Consider the following 24,589-nt stretch of genomic DNA (forward strand, 5'->3'; position numbering starts at 1 on the left):
CTCAGAGGGATCATGGGAATACATGTGGACGGAGGGAAATTCGAAATATTTCATAAAAACTGTACATTACCGTACCTATGTAGTTCATTTTACTCGTGCCCAGTTGTATGTATGTGTGTGTAACAAGACAGAGGACTGAGATGCGGTTTAGAGGCACATTACGGCGTTTGAATGGTGGAATTAACCTAGCTAGCTAACTTAAGCTAGCCAGTTATACTGGAACATAAACAAGAAGACAGCAGACAGCAGTTATGGTATGATAATAACTCAGTTTAGATAGTTGAATGCATGCGTGCATAAATGTTACCGTGCAATGTATTGTTAAATTACTATTCAATATAACCGTTTGATGGTGGTCAGGCAGGAAAAATAAGTTTGGAAATCTACATTGGGTTATTATCTTGCTAACTGACTGTTGTTAGCATCTTCTGCTTTCGTTTCCTTCAGCCTAGATGATTCCTCTATAATCAATTACGGGACATTTGCGTTTCCTCAAAAATGGAGTTGAAGTTGGAAGTTGTCCTGTCATCCAGCATCAAAAGAAAGAAACCATGGCCGCGATTCTGCTGGCTTGGTCAGGTAAATATACCTTGTTTGTGAGCAAGTGGTCACTGGCCTGGAACAATTCTGCCTGATTATAGCTATTGGTACATTTGAATCGTACGAATGTGTTCACTCCATCCACCAGGAGAAGGAGGCTGTCTTCCTGTTGGATGACAAGCGAATCAGTGAAATCAACATGGTGACTGGTCGCACTAAGAAAAAGACCCCTAAACTACATCCCTTGCTCAATACTGTGGTCACTATGGCAGCATCTCAGACAGGTAGGGTTCAATTCTACAATCAACGCAATGTTTAATTAGCATGGTATCATCATAACACTTCTAGTTACTACTCGTTTTTCCCGTCAGGTGCATGGCTTGCTGGACTGCTGGTATCAGGGGAGCTGTTTCTATGGAACAGGGATAAGGATTGGTTGAAAACTGCTTCAGCAGTGCCAGAAGTAGCACAACTGATTGCTTCTGTTAAAGGTAGATGCAGTTAGGTGTGCCCAAAAGGCCAAAGGAACCATGGAAAACCAAGTGTTGCCCTAAGGACAAGATTACATCTTGATTGTGCAAATTTTTTTCATCCATGTCGTTATCACAGTGCACCACTCTCAGTTGTCTGGATTCAACCTTTTTCTGTTTTTTCAGGGAATGCTCCCCGTTTAGCCCTCCATGTCTCAGGGGACGGGATGCGTGTGGTTCTTGCAGCAGTTACAGGGCACATATACCTGTGGGAGTGTGCTGACATCAGGGGTCTGAACGGGGTGCGAGATGGGGTCGTCAGGGGACGCTGGGCACACATACAGCCCGCTGAAGATGCTGCTCTGCCTTTGCTCAAAGATAAAGAAGCAAGTCAGCAAGGCATCTTTGTCAAGAATGAGGTTTCTTATTTTACTATTACTATTTTATTACAAATTGATTTTGCTGTTCTTGAGAATGGAACATTATTTTCCACAAGGAGAAATATGTTGTGCACAAGGTTGGCAAAAACATAAAAACTTGTCTGTACAAATCACAAAAAAACATATACATTTTTTTGACATAACGGGTAAATATACCTGATTATACCACAGATATGAATTGAAATAGACTATTTGCTTGCTGTAATTTGTGATTTTCTTCAAAACAGGCTGTTGGTGATATCTTCTTATCAGCATGGGTGTTCACATCTGGGGACAAGCTAACCATCACCTTCCTGAAAATCCGATGGGAGGAGGTGCTGGCGAGAGAAGTTTGGTATGTGAGAGAAATCGTATCCATCCATTGCATCGTTAAGGGTGAATCTGACGTCGTTGTAAATCGGCTGAAATCCCAGTGTTATAACGAGCCGTTTCTGTGTAGTGGTGTAGATTACAGCGTCAAGTGGGCCACCAAGACGTACCCCATGGCCAGTCTCACTCCGCCCTGTAAACCAGTGAAGTCCAGAGGGGCACTGGTGCCGGCCTTGTCCCCTGATGGTCGACTGCTCGCTGTAGCCTTAAACCAGAGAGACCCCAGGGTGAGTCCCAGCCCCAGTGTCTCTGTAGCCACAATTGTAATTGCCACTTTAACCAGGGCTGCATGATTAGGACCAAAATATAATGGTGATGAAATTGCCCGATATTGTGATTGCAATAATATATTAGGATGAACAGATTATCAATTCAATTAATATCCTGTGGTGCCTACTGTATATAAAACAATTAATAATAATAAAGCAATTGCTGAGTTGCAACGGTTTGTAATTTTAATTCGAGTGGGGGTAGAAAAGCTGATAAATTTATATTCTTCTAATTTATTTTGGAACAAATGTATGAATTAATTGCAAACTCTGGCAAAGGCCAAATTGCCATTTTTGATTAATTTGCAATCAATGATGCAGCCCTACTTTCAACGATTAGTTCTGTGTTTGTTTGTTTTGCATTTCTGCATTTGCTTACTGTTATGTTACATGTCTTGTGTTGCAGGCTACACAGGTTCTCTTTGTTAGCACACAGAACTTTGTGTCAATAGCCAGAGGATTAGGCGGATGTGGGAGCAAGAACTTGACTATCCCTTCTAAATATTTAAGGTATGGGTGGAAATGTGTAATTAAAGTTCAATTATTTCATATTGATTGTTTGTACCTTTGGAACAAAACTAATTAATCTTTGAATATCCTTAATAAAAAATAAGTAATTAGTAGCCTTTGTTGGATGGCATTTGTCTAATGAATGGAAATGTGGTCCTGTTATGGTTCTCAGATCCTACTGGGTGGGCAGTGTGAGCTGGTCTCCCACAGGGCTCTTCCTGGCTTGTGTTCTGAAGAGAGGGTCCCTTCTCATGCTGGCACGGCTCGGGGAGCTGCTCAGTCTGTCCAGCTCCGGCTGCAATGTCGACTTTGGGCCCGCCCACTTCCTACCACTGCACCCTCTGGTCACCTACAGGTAGCTCTCACTCACTCACTCACTCACTCACTCACTCACTCACTCACTCACTCACTCACTCACTCACTCACTCACTCACTCACTCACTCACTCACTCACTCTCTCACTCTCTCACTCTCACTCTCACTCTCACTCTCACTCTCACTCTCTCTTTCTCTTTCTCATTCACTCTCTCATCCACTGACTCTTGCTCTCTGCTGCTCTCTGTCTCAAACACACACGCATAAATATACATTTTTAAATAGGAAAATACATCTCAAATGATTAATATTTGTTACCTTCTATCTAAAGTTATGAGTGCAAAATGCAACTTTGTAGTGAGACATCAACACATTCCATTATTTAGCAGAACCCCCATCTCCATTTCCACCCTCTATTCATACACGGTCAAATTACATAATTCACCCAAAAACAACCTGTCCTTCACCCAGGCCGCCAGAGTCCTCCCGGGGAGCGGAGGCCTCTCTCTCCAGCTCCAGCGTGTCCTTCTGGGACGTCCTGAGGCAGCGCTTCTCCGTGACCTGGCACCCCCGGCTCTTCTACCTGGTGGTGTCCGACGGCTACATGGTCACGGTGCTGCGGCTGCTGGACCGGGCCACCCCGGCGCTGCTCATGACCGGCCTGCTGCAGGAGGCCAGCAGGGACATGGAGGGCACCGTCCAGAGGCTGGAGAAGACCCAGGTGAGAGACCCATGGCCTCTTGACATCGTTATTGCAAAGGTTTTTTCCAAAACTATTTTGAAGGTTGCATCACTTGTTAAGATTTTTAAATGATAATAATTGATTAGTATGGTGATCTGAACTAGTATAGTGATCCTAAAAACACTATACTAATCAAAAAGAGGAAAAATTGGAAAACTAAATTAAATTGTTAAGCTTCACCTTTTAACAAAGAGAGAGAGGTACGGGCTGGCCAGAATCTTTTATTTATCGAGTATAAGATTGGATGTGATTTTATTTATAGCATGAGTAAAATTTACATCCATCATTGACTCCCAGCTATCTTAAATGTTACACATTGATAATTTAATCCTTAAAACTAATTTTAATCCAAGCTGATTTAAATGGATTCAATGCATATATTATAACTTTACCATGCATTATTTTCTTTTTCATTGGTCTTCGAGCAATACTGTATCCCATTGAATTTCCTCTTCTGTTCCCAGACAAATATTAGGGCGTGGTTGGACTCTGTGTCATGCCTGGGCAGCCAGAAGGAGGAAATGGATCCCTCTGTTAAGTCTGGACCCAATACGCTCCACTCTAAGGCCCCTTCACCGGCCCATGCCAGCTCTCTACCTCTCTTCCTGCAGGACCAGGGAACCATGAGTGACACTCGCGAGCTTCTTCACAAAGCACAGGCATGTCTAGTGCATTTCATATACTTGTATACACGTTGGTGTTAAATCGCATGTTTTTATTGGAATCGAATGGATAGTCGTGATGGAATGTCTTTTCAGAATCTCCGCCAAAACGATATATACTGTTCTTTGGTTGATATCCAACTGAATACAAGTTATCTGTAGGTTGTTGTTAAGCAAGGCATCCCTAATGAGATGCATGGTCCCGAATACACTGTACAACGCTGTAGATAATGTAGGTCACTTATTGTATGTTGTCCATGCTCTTTTTGTTCCTAACCTAATATTAGCTAATTTGTTACAGGCTTTTTTCGAGGACGACTCCGATGTCGACGTGCGCGCGGCCGGTTCGCACCGGGAAGACGGCGGCGTATTAGAGTTCGCCTCCATGTTCGACACGCTCCACGCCAGGCCGCGCCCCCACTCGACCGGGTCCTTCGGGGGGCCCGCGGATCCGCAGGATGACCCACCGGCGACCCGGGACTCCTTCTCAGCCACCTGCCCAGAGAAGAAGACGTCTTGGTCTATGAGGACCCTGGGGGGGGTCAAGGTTCACCTGCTGACCGCCTGGGCTCTTGGGCTGTCTCTGGGAGGAGCGTCTGAGGAGCACCAGTACCTCCTGACCCACACCGTCGGCCTTGTGCTACGGCTGGCCGCCTTGCTTCGTTATACCGGCGCCAGCACCGCCTCCAGCACTGGCGTTTGCAGCAGCTCTCGCGTCTCACAGCTTTTCAGTGCCTTCCTGGTGTTCCTCTCCTGGGACGCGTTCCACCCCGGCGGTCAGAGTCGCCTGGCGTCGGTGGTGGAACTCACCCACAAGCTGGCACATCTGCTGCTGTCCCCGCTGCCCGATGCCTGGCCCAAGGGTCGCTCCGGCTCCCAGTTCTCGTCCCAGAGCATATCCAGCGCCCTGCGCGTTGTGCGGCAGGGGGCAGACAGTCTAGACCACGCCTACACTCTCCAGCAGAGACGGGTCTGGGCGTCTGCACCTCAGGGCTCCGGTAAGGACAGACCCACAGAGCTCTGGTCTTCTGATGTTTACCGTGTGCCTCTCCTACAAGACTTGAACGAAGGGGGGACTGAATTCAGTCAGTCGCTGCCCGTTCCTCAACGGCCGTCTAGCAGGTAGATAAAGTCTTGTTCACTCGTTGTTCACTATTCGGTTTATTCAAGAATTTAAAAAGAAACAGCAGAGACATTAATATACGTTCCCATTCCTCCCTCCCTTTCTCCCACTCTATCTATATTCCTATTTAAGCTTATTTATTACACTTTAAATACAATGCAACACCCCATCGTTAGCTTGAGTAGTCGTGCACGTAGTAATAGAAAAACTGATAATATTCTGGTCATCGGGCCAATATGTGAACGTGTGGTGACTTCTTTGTGTGTGTCATCCTGTGTGTGCGTGGGGGCAGGCTGCTGGGGGCGTGGCAGTGGCTCTACAGCATCACCCAGCGCTACATGGAGGAGCTGCAGGGCCTCGCGGGCTGCGACGGCTGGGCGGAGGAGCAGGGCCGGGCGTCCGTCGTGCTGTCCCAGATTCAGGAGGCTCTCCAGGGCACAGGGGCCAGGCTGGAGGACGGACGGGCCCTGCTCAGCTGTCAAGGTCCGTCTGACGGATTGCCGCTCTGCATCATGTGTGACACATAGAGTCGAGGGCTGTACCCTGGAACTTTCTTTTTATGCTTTTTTTTTTTAAGCAAGCGTCTTTATCATGTCTGTGTCCCTTTTTTCGATTTAGGAGAACGTCACTTCTTGTTTGGGTCGTACGCTGAGAGCGCAGACGCATGGAGGTCAGAGATGTGGACTGAGAGGAACATAAGTAAGAAACGGTTACTGCAGTCGGGGGGAATATAAGTAAGGAAGTAATGAATATAAGTGAGAAACGGTTACTGCAGTCATTTCGTTATCATCATCAATAACGATCAATAATGTTTACCCGTGTCAGGGTTAATGTTTACTGATGTACTGTGTGGTCTGCTTGTTCTACATTTCCCACCTGGGATTAATAATGTTAATCTTATTTAAGTAAATTATTATTATGAAAATATATTTGTGTGGGTTTTTTTAGGTTCAATCTTGTCTCATGGTTTTTGACGTGTGTCTCTGCGTGTCAGGTAGTGAACGCAGCGTGTTCCAGGAGACGCGGCTGTGCCTGGCCATGCTGTACGGACTGCTGTTCCAGTACCGTCTGAGGGAAGCCCAGGCCCTGGGGGACCGCATGGCCCGGCTGGTGATCGACCCTGCCCCCCCCCGCCCTCAGAGCACTGACCCCACAGAAGGTCTCCTAGATACAATGTTATTACATGTCTTATACCAAGCCGATGTTAGTTAGGTTAGGTTGAGTCAATGTCTAGCAAAAGCACGTTTTTGGTAATGGGGGCACGGATGGTGGTATGGTTAGAATGTTTGACGGAAGGTGGGGGGTTCCAATCCCAATTGCCTCAGTCTAACGGCCACCTTAAGGTACTGTAAACATCTAATCGGTTGAGTCAAACAACTATGGGTAAACCTGTCTCCTGTGTTTGAACCTCTGCCAAATGCCCTAAATGTAAATGATCAATCTCAGGTTTGATCAATCTCAAACTCAGGTTTGTAATAACAATCCACACACCGATCTTCCCTCGTGATGTCGTGTCCTCCTGGTGCAGGCGGGGCCCAGTGGGAGTCCTGGCTCCCGGCGGACCTCCACCGGGACGCGGCCCGCGCGGCGGTGCAGACCCTGGGGAGGTTCATGGCCTCCTACTTCACCAACCAGCCCCTCTGCATCCTGCCGCCGCACAGCGTGGAGCTGCTGCCTCCGCTCCACCTGCCTCACGGTGAGACGCCGCTCAGCATCACCTGACACGCAAGTGAGGCTGAGGACAATCAAGGCCTACAGGTCTGCATTACCAAGTATAAAAATACAACCATCTGGAGAGAGAGTATCTGTAGGGATCTCAAAGACCCCTTTTAATCGAGTGCATCAGAAAAGTTGGTTCAACATCCAATTAAATTAGGAGCTGAAAAACAACAATAATAATAAAAATACATCAAATTTATTTAGCGCTTTTCCCAATGCTCCAAGGCGCTTCATAATAACAGCTAAATCATACGAAACAAGCAATGTAGCATGAGTCAGTTTATGATATATTCTCTCGGATAGAGTTTGGCCTTTCTTTATGAAGGATACTGCAGTTTTCTTCCTGTATGTTTCCTGAATTATTTTGGTATTTTTGTATTTATATACCAGAGCCCTCCCTGGGTCGCCTGGTGCCCCTGTGCCAGGAGAGGGTCTCCCGGGCGGTGAGGGAGCAACACGTGTCTGACGTGTGGACGGTGGACTACGCCCAGGACCTGCTGCTCATCGGCGGGCTGCTTCCCGAGGCCGTGTGGCTGGCCGACCGCCTCGGAGACTGGAAGACCGCCGCCTCGCTCAGCCTGGCTTATACCAGCTACCGGGACGAGCACTCTCCCGGGTCAGTAGTACTCTGCTTGTAACCAAGAGGTTCTTCTCTAATACCCTTAGAGAAGAACCTACACTGTAGGTCGAGCTCTTATAGGTTTTGCGTATTAACAGGATCTTTTATTTTTGCAGGGTGTGGTTGAGAGAACTCCATTTCCCAGCAACCTTAGAGACAGGAAGTATTTTTCAGGATCAGCTGGATTTTCTTCTCAGTCGAAACGCAGACTCAAATGAGACCGAAGGAGGTAAAAACAACTTAAAAAATATCTCTACCCTTCTCTGTTATATAAACATTTGATATGACATAGGCTGAAGACAATTTTATTTTTTTGTGACATAAGCATACAAATATCAATTACTTTTTTTTGTTGTAATTTTTTTACTCATATTTATGCAATTTTATAATAAAACCGTTCATAATCTTTTACTCAATGACTCTTTTTTGAAGGCTGTTCCCCGGAGTGGTCGGAGGGCGAGGACTGGGACGTTGTGCAGGGCTCGGTGCAGGAGATTCTGAAGGCCTCTGTCATGGCCGGGGTGGACGTGGTCTCAGGGCTGCTGTCTGACCTCATGGAGTCGGCTAAGGCCCTGTCCTCCTGTCTGACTGCCCTGGTGCCCCAGGAACTCTACCTCCCTGCCCCTCCACTGTACTGCCCCCAGCCCGCCTCTAACACACAGGTGGGCCTCACGCGGAGAACAACCACATTATATTATACATCACTAGATTAACAAACGACAAGTAGGGAATGTAACAGTGAAAAAACATGGCGGGAGAATTTAAAGACACAATGATGCAGGTTGCATAAATCCGGAATAAATATTATTCATGGAACATAAAAATGGACAAGCAGTACTGAAAACAACAACATACAATGCATATTGAATATGTTAGCACACAATATTAACGTAACCTTTAAAAGTTAGATAGCTAAATGGAAATGTTAATGTAACATTTCTCCTGAAAATGATGTAAGAAAAAACACCATCTGTTATTTTTAACCTCTTTTGGTTTCATATGAGCCAGCATTTCGGCCAAGAAATTATGAATATTAGTGAACCCCAATCCCAATATAGATGTAACAGCTCGTGCTTTGTTTGAAAGTGTAAAATAGTGCAACATTTAGTGTAACTATATAAATGTAACATCAAAAGGAACGAGCAACGTAGACAATTTATAATGTATATTTCACAGTAATACAGTAATACAGCTATAACACGCTGTGACCGTGAGGTGTGTTATGTCCACTCCCAGGACCCTGCGGGGACGGGGGGCCGTCTCTCGGAGGTCCCCTCCCGTCACAGGGTCTCCGCCGTGCTCCAGAGGCTGCTGCTGCTGCTGAGGTCCGCTCGATGCTGCCGCCCCGCGGCCCAGTGGTACATCAGCCAGCTGCGACGCGCCAGGCACCTCCAGTACAAGGTAACGCCCCCCCACTGCCCGTCTCCCCCCCCTTCAGGGCAGGGGCTGTCTGGGGCTGTGTGGACTGTGGGAACATAGTCAACCCCACTACATTAACAGAAATGGATCTCTGCTAGCTTAAAGTACAAAAAAAAGATTCAATGACCATAACGTTCCTGTTTGCTGTATTCCGTATTATTTTCTGTATTATCTGTATTATTTCCGTTATTTACCAAGTCGTACATAGTGTTATTTCAGGATACTGCTCTTTTCTTGTACCTTGCATGTTGAGTTGCACTGTACAAGCCATGTCTTTGGTGGTATGTTTAAACACACGGATGCATTTTGTGACCAGATCAAGAAGAAGTACGGCCACCCGTGTGCTGCTGAAGAGGAGGGGGTGCTCCCAGAGGGGCTGGGGAACCTGGTGAACCGCGCTGGGTTCTTCAGGAAAGGCCCCCATAGAGACGGCCAGCTGGACCCCGTCACCATCCAGACTATAAGTAAGACACCGTCTAAATGACTAATGTATACTCGTCCACATGTTTAAGGTGCTGTAGGTAAGATTTAAGAGCTGAGAGCTAAGAGTGTAATTTATTAAGAAATGGAACAGCCATCTGTTGGCTATTAGTGAGTGTGAGAATGTCTGGTTTGAGTTGGCCATGCCTTTGTATGAGACCTTTTAGATTTGAGACGGCTCCCGGCTCATTTCTGACCAATCAGGGTCTCTCTTCCCTGATTGGTTTAAGGAATCCATCTTGCCTGTCAATCACAGGCACATGAAACGCAACACTTCTCAATGGTGGAGATTGATATAGAGCGAGTGACCCTAGAGGGAGGGGACGTTTTCTAGGACGCTTAGTTTAAAAATAAACTCAGCTCTCTCTCTTCAGAGCACTCAAATCGTACCTGCAGAACTGTCAAACTGTCACTCAGAAGTGTGTTGTGTTGTGGTTGCGTTGGTTTCAGGCTGCTTCAGGGACCTGTGTGGGCTCTGCTGGCTGCTTCACGTCAGGGACCAGCTGTCTATATCCTGTCGGAGGTATCAGGCAGCCAGGCACGCGCAGAGAGACTCACAGGTAGCCACTCTTTTACACATGTGTTTTATGATATTGACAATCAAACAGCAGGCATATTATTGAGGGTTAAACATGATTACTACTAAAAGCTTGGGATATGCGCCTGTGCTTTTTAGTCAGATGCCGTGTGTGTGAGAGAATGAACGAGAGACAGTGATTAAGGATGTTAGAGGCAGTATCTTAATTGACCCACCTTGATACCAGGGTGAGAGGCCTTTTGTATGTTCCTCACAGTATTTGGCTCGTCAATGACTTTGAGACCCAATGGCGATTTGTGATCTACAAATTCCCCTTGGAGCAATGAGTGATCAATCAGAGCTACTGTATTCGACCTTCTAGGAGTTTGACGACCCTGAGATGATCTCTTCCTGCGTGGAAGCGGTCCACTGGGCCTGCAGACTGCTGCCCTTCTCTCGCTTCCTCAACGCAGAGGAGATGCTGCAGGACGTCCTGCTCAGCCTTGTGTCCGAACTACCGCCCCTCTCTATGGTGAGTACATCCCCACCCTGCCCCCGGGATAACGCTACAGTGCACGACCCTCTCTCAGCCCACCGTCACCCACATGAGGATTATCTGATGTCCATTCAGGTTGACATGTCTGTTTGTCATCCATCCCTCTCAGGTGGCAGACACTCTGGTCCGGGCGTTCCCAGCAGAAGAGGAATCGGTGCGGGTTCCTCTGAGGGAGAAATACCACTCTCTGCTGGAGAGACTGAAGAACTGCACAGTGCTTGGTACTTGCATGACATCTGCATAATTAATATCTGAATGCTTAATATATCATCCTTATTGTTCACAGTGGATACAAATGGTTATAGAGGGGTAATAGATGATACAATAAAACGAAACATAAATCGATATGATTTACTCTTTGACCTTCCTCATTCATTCCCATCCTTACTTTAATCAAACGTGGCGCTCTGCGCTCTTATCTTGAAGGAGACCCCGGGGAGTCGAGCAGTGAGGTCATGATGGTCACGCTCCAAGTCAAGAGGAGGCAGAGGAGGAAGGACCTGCAGCGCCTGCAGAGACACCTGGCCCCGCCCCAGCTCTTCCTGTGGGAGAGGGAGGAGGAGGAGGACAACAGAGGTGGAGGAGGAGGAGGTGGAGGAGGAGGAGGAGGAGCAGGGGGAGGCGGCCGGGTTACGGCCCTCCCGGGGCACCTCTCCCTGGGGACCAGTCTGAGTGCCAGCCCCCTGACGGACCGGGGGCAGCCCATGGTGTACAGCGACGGAGACACGGCGGAGAACACATCAGAAGCTCTGTCTACGGACCTGCCGTCCACCACCACCGCCAGGTAGCTCAGACCTATTATATATTATTTATACATGTACATATATTATAGAGCAAGTTTTTGTATTTGTGAATTTATCTAAGAGATCATTGACCAGGCAAGTAAATTCAGACGAAATAATTTATAATGACCAAGGCGGCCAGTTAGTACACAACAAAACACATAAGAAAAACACGATAGATGTGGACAAACAGGGATTTAAATTACAATGCAGCACAGATATTATTCAAACTTCCACTGAAGTGAAAGCGAGATTAACTATAAAGTGGATTCATTCGTGCTTTTGCCCTTTTTTTAACAGCAAACAAGTACAAGACAGCGTCAAAGCAAAGAAAGCTCCCTCCAAGACGCACAAGGTCCTCCGAGCGGAGCGGGACAGGGTCCCGGGCCCCTCCAGACAACCCGAGGCCCCCCAGCCGGATCCTGACCGCCCCGCCTTACCCACGGTCGGCACCTGGGAGTTTGAGCTGGACGACGAGGAGTACCCGCGTTTCCTGGAGCTCTTCCTCAGCTACGTGCTGGAGAAGGACGGCTCCGGGGCCTCGGGGGGCGAGGACGTCTGCGAGCTCCCCCTGCTGCAGGGCTTCACCGCCCCGCTGCGGGAGCGCGAGCTGCACTCCCTCACCTTCGACGTGCTCTCCACGCTGCGCCGCCGCCAGCGGGACGGGGGCCACGCCGGCAGGAAGCCGCCCGGGACGGGCCCCGACGCACCCCGGCCCGTGTTCAGGGCGGGACACTGTTACAGAGCCGCCCCTGTTCACGAGGCCGCCCGATCGGAGCCGCCGTCCTCCGTGGCCTCCACCCAGCCGTCCGTGGGCGCTCTGCCCGGGCTGAGCCCTGGGAGGCAGCAGGGTCTGTTCGGCCTCCAGCAGCAGCATCGGAAGGCTACTCCGGCTCCAGGGTGGAGCACCATGGGGGGTAGCGTACGCTCGGCCCTGAGCCCCAGACAGAGCGACGTTCCCTGGGAGAACCTGTCCGAGAGCTGGGCCTTCGGCACGCCCGTTTCCACGGAGATACGGGCGGATCTGCAGCACGGCCTGGACTCCGAGTTGGAGGCCCAGTTCCCCGAGCTGGGCCGCCTCCTGGAGTGGATGGTCCGCTGGGCCAATAGGAGGACACCGCTCGGAAACCATGGCATGATGATGAGGAAGAAGAAGAAGAAGAAGAAGAGCGGACCAGAGGATGGAAGGTAGGGCTGGGCGATCGCTGAAACCATCTCCAAACTAACTCAAATAATCGGGGTGAAACTATATTTAATTATATATAGTTAACTATATTTTAACTATATTTAATTATATATATTTTATTTTTTATTTAATTCTTCATTACATGTTTTATAGAAATGGCAGAATTTAGAAAGAACAGCTGGATAACATATTGGTACATTATTTTCTTTTTGAACGATTTCTATTTGAACATTTTGTGTGTTTTTTTTCAAGGTGGAAATTCAACGTGTTTTTTTTTATGACAGAAACGCTGAATAAATGCGTCATGTTTTCAAACTCAAAAATAATCCTTTGAATAATCACGACTTCAATAATTGACCCAAACAACCGTTATACTGGTTTCTTTCCATAATGGAGCAGCCCTGACGGAGGGGCGTCCGACGGCGGGGTGGTGATCCGGGTCCAGGCGTCCGCCCCGGCCGTGCTCACGGCGCTCAGCCTGCTGGAGCGCAGGCGCTCCGCTGCCCTCCTCCCGCGCGCCGACCCCGCTCCCGGGCCCCCGCGGACCCCTGTGGCAGAGCCAAACGTCGGCTCGGCCCCGGCGCTGCTGCCCGAGGCGGGCTGGAAGCAGGAGGGAGAGGGCAGCGTGGACACGGGCTACCCTGGGTCGACCCACACCCCGGTCACAATCCCGGATGCCCGGCTGATGCCTGAAGAAGACCCATCGTTGTGAGTGTGACACACCCTTTCAGACGTTTAGACTTGGTTGTCTGTGTCTAGGTTGTTTTGTTTGACCTTTGATCTTGATTGTCACGGCAGCGCATCAGAAGAGGTGACGGAGACGGGGGCTTCTCGAAACACAACGGACCCCAGCGCCCAGGAAGCTGTAACCTATGACTCTGAGATGGGGACGATGACATCACAGCAGCCCTCACTGTGTGACCATGTTGTAGCTGAGGAAGAAGGTACGCTGTTATGCTGTATATTTGTGCCGTTATAGTGGTTCTCTTGTTAAAGATGCTTAGAGGTAAGTGCTATATTTGAGAGTCTTTTGTTGTTCAGGGATTCCACCTTGCATCTCATTCTCAAATGTGTAAATGCCTGGAAGAAGAGATGTAGAGACAGACCAGGGTTGTTTCTGGGTTGTTTGTTTGCAAAATCTTTTGAGAGTTGTTTGTTGTGCCTTTTTACAACTCTCCAATCTTTCCTACATGCAGCACCTCCATTGTAAACCACTCTCATGCCATCCTTTGTATATTTTTGTACATTTCTATAGAGCCCAGCAGTGCCAGTCAGGACACAAGCGCCCTGTCTGTTCTTTCTGTTGATAAGCTCTGTGGTAACACCCAATCACTTGATACAGTGAGTACCTCTTCATAGGATTCTTAATTACATTTTCTTCTGTTTGAATGTGCTTGTCATATATGACAAGCTTGTTATTCATATCAATGAATAACGGAGGAGCTTTGAACAGCTTGGGATATTTTTAACTAAGGGCTGTTCACATTGTTAGTAACTATCCTAGTTCCTCCAAATAATATGATGATAGAATTAAAATGTATTTATAATGTTTCAAATACTTGAAGTGCTTATCTTCCCCTTGATCAGGTTCTGAAACTGGAGGATCTTCGTTGTTCGGAGAGAGTCGGGGAAGCATCCGGTGCAACTTCACAGTAAGTTCTAATCCGCAGAGCAGGGGATCGATTTAAACCTTGTAACTAAAGGAAAAACGGGAATAGGGAACCAACGGGCCTGTTTCACAGCCCTGCTTTGAACCCCATTATTGATGTCCAAAGACGACAGATTTGAATCTCCGGTCTTTGACCGTATTTTACCCAGTGCTCCCAGCATCCCCGCCGGGCCAGAAGCGCCCAGTGAGCCAGAGCCTCCAGCCGTCCCCCCAGTGAAGGAAGCCCAGGGTGGGCCTGCACCACCTCGGCCCTCCGACCGGCCCACCCCGCTCACCGTCGATCCCCCAGCTGACCCTCCTCCTCACCCTCAGCCCTCGCAGTCCTGCAGAACCGCGGCTCCCCCCCCCGTCGCCATGGTGACCAACGACCCTCCAGCCCCTCAGGCTGAGCCTGTGAGACAGCTTGTGAACGATGAGCTCTTCAGGATGGTCCAGGTAGTACAAGAGGGTCAATAGAAGTTAAATAAAAAATTCAATAGAAGTCCTCCGGTTGTAATTATTCTTATTATATTGGTGAAAATGCCCTTGGACTGATTTATGTTCACACTGAGAATCGAGGTGCAAACTCAAAGGTGTGTGTGTGTGTGTGTGTGTGTGTGTGTGTTATATCGTCTTTCAGTTGCAGCAGATCAACTTCATGAGCCTCATGCACATGGTGGGCTCCACCTTCGCCAGCCTCCCCTACATGCAGCTGGCCCAGTCTAACGCACTCCTGTCGCAACCGTCAGCGGCTCAGCCCGCCCCCTTCCCACCCCCTCAGCCAAACACCTTCCTCCCTCCGGTCCGCACCGACGCCTACGAACAGCTTCAGACTCAAGCTGGCGTCCCACTGCGCTCTGGACGCAGCGATGTTCTGCCCAATCTGGCATCCACTCACAATGCTTCAGCTGGGCCGGAGCCAGACAGGCGGACGGACCATTCTTCCACTTCCAGGAATCATCCCGGCAACATCGACGGCGCAGAGGTAAATTCTTGGATTGTTGTTTGTTTGTGCGTTGTGGATGAGTGGTCGTACATGGATCTTGTGTGTTTGGATCTCGTCAACGCTATGACAACGAGATCTTTTGGTTTCCAGTCGATGCAGCCGTTGAGGGTACAGGCCGAGGCCCCAGGAAGTCCTCCGGGAGAGAGTCGGCGGTTGATCCAGACCTCCCAGGGGCCGCAGGCCACCCTCGACCGCGAAAAACCTCTTCCCTCCATCCCCATGCCTTCACCCTCTGACCTCGACACCACCAGCCACGGCACTCCCTCCCTCCTCCATCCGGGGCTTAAGCTGCTCCGTCTTCCCCCTCCGCCCGATTCCCCCGTCCGACAGGCCTGGGCGCCCGAGGCCCCAAACATCGGCCTTCCCCAACCCGACCGACGCGCATGCGATGAAGACAGGGCAGCCTCGTTCTGGGCAAACGAAGAAGAAGAAGAAGTAGACGAAGAGGAAGTGTTGTTTGCTCCACCAGCACGCCACAGTCAATCTTCAGCCATGGGCTCTGGACGTAGGAGAACCCGGGCGTCAGGGCCCTACTCCAGGACCTCCCAAAGGGCAGAGATGTCACCGCTTCCCCACCCTGACCTTCCAGCCCGCGGGGCCCCGCCGGTGGCAGGGCTCCGCCTGCTCAGCTGTCACTCCCCGACCGCCCCCACCCCAACCGCGTTCCCCCAAGTCGCCCGACCGTCCACCCACAGACCGGTCAGCACCCTCATCCCTGCTTTCAGCCAACCACCACCGCCACCACCCACTATCCAGCTGCTATACATCGACCCTGAACCAACAACGGTAGGAATTGCGGTTGAAAACATGATTAAATATGGTGTCGAATCTAGAGGCTAGGGGAACAGACGTGGAAATGGAAAATAATATTCATAAGAATGTTTTATTAAGTTCATAATCCCATGAAAATTACACCTAACCGAGCAATAGAGGCCATCGTAACTTATGCTTCCTTGGAAAGGGAGAGGTGAGGTGGGAGGGTGTTTAGTTGGGTGCAATCTGCGACTTTACCTTTAGATGGCGCTAAATCCTAAACACGGCACCTTTTAATGATGATAATACTTCATTGTTTCATCATGCAGCTTTTATCCTAGGGGACTCACACTGGCACTTTTTTTACAGGGCAGGTAGGGGTGAGGCAGATTGCAGTTAGAGGGAGTCAGAAACATCCAACTATCCCGTCCCCCTAGTACCTATATTTAAATCTCTTGACTGACTTGAGCTGACCTCTCGTTTCAGGTGTTTCCCCGCTCCACTCCTGCACCCGAAATCAACTATGTGGACCTTCTGCAGGACCTGAGGAGACTAGACCCTGAGGTCAGGACCCCGTCAGGCCTCCAGCTGATCTCAGCGAGCCCACCACCAGAGAACCGAAGCGCAGCAGCACTCCTTGACGTCTCGCTCTCTTCCCGCAAAACGTACGGCCTCAACGCTCTTCATATACGTTTCTATTGTTTTAGACGGCATGTACACAATTCGCTTACGGCTGTTTGTCTTTTAAAGTAGGAGTAGAAAGGACAGGGCGAAGACCGGAGAGAAAGTCACATTCAGACCGGAGGAGTCGATCATTCCCACCCAAGAGGTAGGTGATGATTACCTATACCTATTGATCTGTATGAATATGTATGCATATGACCAGCTCATCGATGTGACACTACAATGTTATTGTTGTTCTTAGCCAAACGATGGACGGGCCAATGATCAGTCTGCAGTTGGCAGAGACTTGGCTGTTCTCTTTGGTGAGTGTCTTCTCTGAACATTTATTTTCCTCTTAACAAGATGAATTTAGGGCTAGAATGTATTCTTTTTTTGGTTATGCCTGAAAGTGTGAACTTACTTTAAAAACACCGAGTATACTTACAAGCCGAATGGAAGGAAGTTAGAAACCAAGCCTACACTTTAAGTAGTGCAACCCTTTTCTGTCAGACAAACTAAAACATACCACAATCATGGGAATACAATGGAAGTGATAACAAAAACATAACACTTTTTGAAAGTATTTTTGTAGGCGAGGTGATAGGCGATAATAAATGCGATCAAGACAAAAAACATTCGCAGCAAGCACCCTTGAGGTCTCAGGATACAACTCGTTATTCTTCCATCTAATTCTTGGATTAAATCGGCCCTCGCTGGTCCAGATGATCCCCTGCTTGTGGGTCAGAGGTTAATGGACAAGGCCTACGCCACCTCAGCAGAGCTCCACGCCTTTGCCTCCACACACAAGAGCCCGCCAGAGAGCCATGACGCCTTCACCAACACGGAGCCCGGTGAGTAGCCGTGGAGCAACACTAGAACACCCTGAGATCGAGTTGGCAATACGTTTAGCAATACGCAACCAACATTTTTAGCAATATACCCAAAAAGGCTATCTTCTGTGAGTTGTCACACTGCCAGGTGTGAAAATATATTTTGTTAATATCCTTTGAATTTTGCTGTTAGTAATGTGATTTTGTGTGTGTTTAGCTGGGCAGGCTAAACTTGTGGATAAAGCTGTATCTGCAATTGCTTCAAACCCTGAATGTAAGTCATGTTTTATACCACCAGCAACATTATAATGCAGGTAGATTTCGTCATGGATAGACTAATAATGTGTGTGTGTGTGTGTGTGTGTGTGTGTGTGTGTGTGTGTGTGTGTGTGTGTGTGTGTGTGTGTGTGTGTGTGTGTGTGTGTGTGTGTGTGTGTGTGTGTGTGTGTGTGTGTGTGTGTGTGTTATCGATTCAGCACAACGGCCTTCATTGGTCTCACCACCAGAGGTGTTGATGAACCACTGGCTCCCCAGAGCGAGCCCTGTCCGGGACACAGAGGAGAGCCCGAAGAGACCCCAGCAGAACCAGGTGATTCCCCCACCATGTGAACTTCTTCTATTTCATCATTGTGTTGCATTATGATAATTGATGAATTTATTAGTATAAAATAAAGTTGAGCATTTCTTGCGAGGTGACTGAGTATTGGCTTTGAATTTGTCTTTTCAAATCAGCTTGTAATCAAAGTTTTGGAAAGCTGCAAATAAAAATACTATTGATGTTGCAATTGTTAGTATTGAAGTGTAACAGTCATAACGGTCCCCACCTTTCTTGTGTTTCCCGCCCGGCCGGCAGTTCCTGAACGTAGTGGACCTGGAGGAAGAGGAGGAGTCTCCGCTCAGAGGCCCCGCCCCCGGGTCCCGCCCCAGGTCCCAGCAGGACATACAGCACCCGGCTCCCTCTGCAGCCCAGCTCCACCTCATCGCAGCCGCCGTCGTGAGCAACGCCGGGGCGAGGACCTCAGACACACCCGCCGGGGAGATGGCTGAGACCGTACCTCCACCAGGTAGGGCTCTGGGTCCTGTGATGGGGCTGCTGGATCGTCTGATTCAACAGCCACACAAACACAGATGTCTGCAAACTACCTGTATGCATCCTGGTGCTGGATGCCCTACCCCCCTACCTGCTCATTAATGTCATGTATCAAAAGATATATATACAAAATCGAAAACATTATTCATAATATGACATTATATAACTACGATTATATAATAATAATAATTAATTAATTATTTTGTAAATTAAATAAACACTAAATTACTCAGTGGTAGATCAATTAACCGTAAATATTCAGTCGGATCATTTCCTTTCACATACAGTAAGATCATCCCTAATGTGTTTGATGTTCTCTGTAGACCTCCCAGACCCCCCTCTCGTCACGTCCACCGGCGATCGTGTGACGGACGCTCTACTCCAGGGCTGGCCGGGTCCCCCTCACACCGCTAGGGCCCCTGAACCACAGAGCCCCGGGCCCCTGGGGGCCTCGACCGGGCCCCTGGGGGCCTCGACCGGGCCCCAGGCGGCTCACTTCTCCAGCTGCCTGACGGAGATGGACGCCCAGCTGGCCGCGCTGCAGAGCATCGCCGACCACATGGAGACAGAGTTCGTCCACTCCAGGATGGTAGGGGTGCCGTTGTGTGTTGTGTGTTTGTTGTTTATTTGTTTTGCCAGGGTTGTATGGCCGTCCATTGGGCTGCTAGTAAACTCCTAGAGCAAGGAGGGTAAGTGGAATGTGGGTCGCCCTTTGAGACTGCATCTGTGATGAAGGGCGATACATAGACGTTTATCTTGACCCTGATCCTACAGTTAATCAGGTATGTTTAATATTTAAATGTGTTTCAGTGTTATTCAGTTATAAAAATGCACTGTTAATTGGCTGCTGCCTGCTGCCTGCCTTCACAGGGTATTGTTTGAAAAATAGGTTTTTAATTGACATAAAAGTTTAATAAATAAGAAAATCACAGAGCGACCGCTTAATGGTACATAGATGAAGGCCTGCTGTTCTTTGTTGTTACATTTTGCTTTACTTGAGGTTGCCTCTTTCTCTTCAGTTGGTGCCCACCATCGACACATTGACTCCGGTCTCGGCTCAGGGACTCGACAGCAAGATGACCCAGAGCAAAACAGTCAGCCTCTTCCTCCCAGACAAAGGTGAACCTCCACTGTCTTAACAGTATCTGTGTGTAACCAGATTTTTAAGAGCCTTGTAGTATCTTAAAACTTTCTTACATGACTTAAATAAAATGTTCTTCTCAAATGTATCTATTTTTTTATTTTTTATTTTTTTTACTGAATGTTTAATTTTAAACAGAAATCTTGTTTCTGTTGTTCCCCTTTTCAAGGACTTTCTATTGCTGTTTTTCCCCACAAAAAGTGTTTTACATACAAAGTTGGATGAATTGACGTTACACACAATGTGATGGAGAAGAGCCATCCATTAACCCTGCCTTATCCATTTGATCTCATGGCCCTTGTCTTCACCAGCGTGGCGGTCACCCTCTCGTGCTAACAAAGAGAATATGTCTGACGGAAGGCAGCGAGGACGCCGTGAAAGTCAGACCGACTCATCAGCTGCTAAGAGACAGTCTCTCTCTCTCTCACCCCTGTCTCCGAACACCCATAGAGGAGCTCCGTCCAGCCCTCGTACCCCTACAAGTAAACTCTTACTGACTTATTTAAACCTGCTCGCTGTGTACGGTTTCGCATTCGCAGCCTCTACTGGCTACGGTTATGGCTATTACATTTTTCAGAGTATAGGGTCTACTCCCCCATGGTGGGGAAGGGGTAGAAGTGGACCAGAATTAAAGTATTTATCGAGGTTAATTCACTGAACGGGTTGACTCTTGGATGGGCACACTTTATTCTTTATTTCCTTTTTTTAAATAAAAGAGAGGTTAAACAGTGCAGGTTTAAACACACTGACACGTGCACTTGGCTTCTCTGCATTGTGCACCAGAATGATGATACTTCTGCAGAGGCCTTTTAAACTCCAAGCATCCATCTTGGGAATCTTATAGGTCACACACTTGCAGAGTGGTTTTGTTGGAAAAATATGCAACGCTAGCACGACTGTGAGTTTCTCTTGGAAACCTACCTGTCTTTGGGATCAACTGCTATGTGCTTGTGTAAACATGACAACGGTAATGAATAACGTCTACGCCTATAAAATACTTTAAGCCGGCGTATCCAGTACCAGATGGATGGCAGATTTCAGAGACATCATAAGCCATGATACTAATTAGTTAAGTGGCGCCCTTAACTTCTGTCCACTATAAAGTAGCCTGCAGGTTTCAGTTACCGTAAACATTGATCTCAGCTCACGTTACGTGAGCACCAGAGCCCGCGTCTGGTCGTGTCGATACAACCACTAATCCATCGGCATTCACAGCCAGCCGACGCGGGGCGATGGTGGACTCTACGGTTTCTGTCCTAAGGTTGTCTCCTGGCAGATTGAGAGGATAGTATGTCTTGTGATCTGTGAGTCAGGGTCAGGGTAAGGGAGGGGGGGGGGGGGGAGAGTTATCCACCCACACCCCCCTGTCTCTCGAAGGCTCTCGTCACCCAACACTATGCAACCAACCCTCAGGCTGCTGTCAGTAGGTGCCAGGCCAGCAGAATGCCCTCAGCAGACACTGGGAGAGACACCAAGCAGCAGTAGTAGTTTAGATTGTACAACTCAAGGTTGAAATTCAAGGACAGATTAGGGCCGGGCTATTTTCTTTAATCAACTGTTTTCTTTAAAAGAAATCCTCCTAGACCATTAATTCGAATTACGATTCAAAATGTATTATTTACCCAGCTCTAGGACGGATACTGTTTTGAATCGCTACCTTTGCCGTTCTCTATTTTGTTAATAATAACTGTGTCGTATCAACAGGCATTAAAGACCACAAGTTCCCCGAGGCAACCAGGATGTAAGTTGGCGGATGTTCAGGGATTTATGCCTTTATTGATGTTCTTCATGTATTTTCCTACAACACACGATCCATTCACTATAACCCTCCCCCCCCGCACCCCACACCCCGCACCCCGCACAAGCCACCCCGCCCCCCACTGCTGTTCCCCTCAGGTCACGCGAAGTGGACAGCAGTCTGGGGCTCAGCGGGCTGAGTGACATGACTGATATCCTGGGGGAGCTGGTGAGGGAGGGGGCCCTCTCGCCGTCTGACCTGGAGGTGTCCCAAGCCCAAGCTGCCGTACTCTCCACGGGTTGCCAGTAACTACCCTGCTTGGATCCATGACCCCCAGACTACCTTAACGTTTAATCATTTAATTGATCATGTTATCCAAAGTGAAATGGGAGGTTGAGGATAATTATTAAACAAATAAAATAAAAATAAAAACGACCAGATTTTTTAAAATACAGCTAGAACGAACAAAAAATCTGAGTAGGTAAAAAGTTTCTAAAAATACAGCTAGACCGAGGCCAGTGTAGCTAGCTATAGTCATCCAAAAAACATCTTGGTAGAAATTAAATCGTTTTTTTTATGAGTGCTTCATAGTTACTTCGCAATGATAACACAACATCTCATAACCACAAAGTCAGTTATGAGACGGTACACAACTAGGTCACACAAAATCACAGACTGCTAAAGCCCCAGAAAGCATACGAGTGTCACCACGGAGCGATTCTGACAACCAACGTGTGATTGGGCTACCAGACTGCGAGCATTCAGCAGGCCGCTACAGCGAAGGGATGGTCACTGCGGAAGCCCGTTTGCGGTTTTCCGGTTTGATTCTCGGGAGAGCGGGAAGGAGCTGCGGACCTGGATGAAGAGGAAGCAGCGAGAGAGACAGGCCTCCTACCAGAAACCAGCGGGAGGAGATGAGGCAGCGGGAGCACCGGCCGTTTGCCAGCGCCAAACCACTGGTGAAAAGGCCTTTTATTTTTTTGATCAATGCATTTTATTGCTGCACTGCTTTGGGTTGGGTTTCTAGTTGTGCTATGTTCTTTTATTATCTGCAATTGCACAGAACTCAGATTTTATCGCTATTTCTCCTTCTTCTGACAAATGTACTTATTTATCGTAGGTATGTAGAGCGTCTGCTAAATGCCCTAAATGTAAATGTAATATTTTTTCGTCTTTCATTCATATATCCTGATTCCACCCTTCCACAGAATACCACTTTCACTTTCCAGGCTGCGGTCAAGAAAATCAAAGAAGATAAAGAGAAGTATGTTCCCAATGCTCAGCGTTTACACACAGTGGGGTGCGTGGTGTCCTTATGTTGGGGTTCATACTGAGAGCATTGCGTGGTACCTCTTTATCAGGGTGGTGCTTCTGGAGCAGTACAACCAGAGGACCAGGGAAGCCTGTCTGTTGGTCAGTGATCTGCCGCCAGCTACGTTGACCGTGCCCAGCGCCGCACGGACAGGAAGTGCTCTCTCCCCCTCTTTCATGCAACCCGCTGCAGCACACATTTCCGCAAGTTCAAGACCCAGGTAGTTCTCCGCCATTCAACCGATTGAGCTCCATCGTCGTCTACTTATTAGGTCTCTCAAGGGTTATGTTACCCTCTCATCTGGATAGGATTTTAAGAAACGCGGTTAACCAAAATGTTTGTGTGTGTTGTACTCAAATTCTAGACCCAAGGACCAGTCAAGACCATCACAGCCCCTCTTTTATCCCTGGGAACAGCCTGAACAGAAACAAAGATGGCGATCATCGTTGGAGAACCAGCAGAGATTTGGACTACATAGACCAGGTATCAGAACAAAAGTTTAACATTATCCATTACATGCTTCATGAAATAAACTATTAAATGATTTGGGGATCATTCGGTAACTGTGGTTTCTTGTATTAGTGAGCACCCTGCCGAAGGACCGTCTGTCTCAGGTGACCCGGCGCGGTATGATCAGTGAGGCGAGAGGCAGGGCCACGCCGCACGGGCCGGCCAATCAGGGCCGAGCACCGCACAGGGAAGGCCCAATCAAATCGGCGATGAACAGATCTCCTTCCAGAGCGCCCTCTGCTGGATGGAGAGAGAGGAGAGACGAGATGGAGAGAGAAGAGAGGGAGGAGATGGAGAGAGAAGAGATTGAGAGAGAGGAGAATGAGGCATCAAGCTCATGGGGCCCGCCCCTGGAGATCCCCAGACACCTGAATGTGAAGGAGCCTAAAACAGTAGGAAATGCCACCCTGTCAATCATTCATAGTTAAATACCAGAGGAATTAGGCTTGCAGATGTGACACTTTTTGAGGAATGTCTGCATTCTTTGGATTTTGTTAATTGGCCTCTAAATGTCTGTTTAGATATCTGTATTGAATTTTTTAAACAAATTCGTTTTGTTTTTTTAAAACAAAGCAATAAATGTCTGTGTTATTATGTGCTTCACAGGGTCTGGCTGGGCTGTCTGAAGATGAGGAGGAGGAGGAGGAGGCGGAGGAGGAAGGAGCCGAAGGGATGTCTTGGTTGGAGAGGCTCTCTGACACTGACACAAGTAACCTCAGCAAGATCGACTGGGCTGAGATTGAAAGACTGGTAGCCACAGAGGAAATTTGAAGAATACTTTCCAAAGTGCTTTCATGACTTATAATTGTCAAGCCTTAGTACACAGACTTTTTGTTATTTAAAAATATGTGCCTTTACACAAGCACCGCCTCAACACATTTTTGGAATTGCCTATTTATAAGGTCATTTAGGCTTGATAGATACAGCAAGATATGAGTTTGTTCTACTGCAATGCAGTATGTTATCATTTTATATCTGTCGGCTTATTTTAGGTCATTGTGTGACTATTATTTGTTTCAGTAAAGTGATTAGGAGAGAATATTTTGTATTTTTATAATTTATTTGTGAATAAAATGTTGTTGTACTAAAATCGTTTTTTTTTTATTCATTATCAATGAGAGTCCTTTGTCAGTTGAAGAAGATTCATACAGATATATTACACTTCACAAATGTGTGGTTA

General features: G+C 48.0%; 1 protein-coding gene across 1 annotated transcript; it reads left to right on the forward strand.

The window, feature by feature from the left end:
- Positions 1-24,480, forward strand: cplane1 (ciliogenesis and planar polarity effector 1). The gene is given in 50 exon segments (XM_056587773.1): positions 1-254; positions 448-579; positions 689-824; positions 912-1,031; positions 1,197-1,429; positions 1,678-1,784; positions 1,890-2,046; positions 2,495-2,598; positions 2,771-2,953; positions 3,385-3,634; positions 4,120-4,314; positions 4,619-5,439; positions 5,733-5,923; positions 6,059-6,139; positions 6,435-6,599; positions 6,969-7,136; positions 7,550-7,775; positions 7,895-8,007; positions 8,211-8,440; positions 9,015-9,179; positions 9,514-9,661; positions 10,128-10,237; positions 10,577-10,726; positions 10,860-10,971; positions 11,177-11,534; positions 11,833-12,720; positions 13,118-13,426; positions 13,517-13,690; positions 14,537-14,822; positions 15,007-15,351; positions 15,463-16,158; positions 16,612-16,790; positions 16,876-16,954; positions 17,051-17,111; positions 17,511-17,639; positions 17,836-17,892; positions 18,155-18,207; positions 18,472-18,682; positions 19,032-19,297; positions 19,728-19,827; positions 20,161-20,331; positions 21,554-21,590; positions 21,746-21,872; positions 22,423-22,482; positions 22,484-22,546; positions 22,796-22,851; positions 22,949-23,119; positions 23,264-23,382; positions 23,482-23,801; positions 24,016-24,480. Coding segments are annotated over 49 exon segments (9,726 nt in total). The 5' UTR covers positions 1-254; positions 448-498; the 3' UTR covers positions 24,181-24,480.
- Positions 24,481-24,589: the final 109 nt, after the last annotated feature.

This window comes from Gadus chalcogrammus, chromosome 4 (genome assembly GCF_026213295.1).
Source record: "Gadus chalcogrammus isolate NIFS_2021 chromosome 4, NIFS_Gcha_1.0, whole genome shotgun sequence".
NCBI lineage: Eukaryota > Metazoa > Chordata > Actinopteri > Gadiformes > Gadidae > Gadus > Gadus chalcogrammus.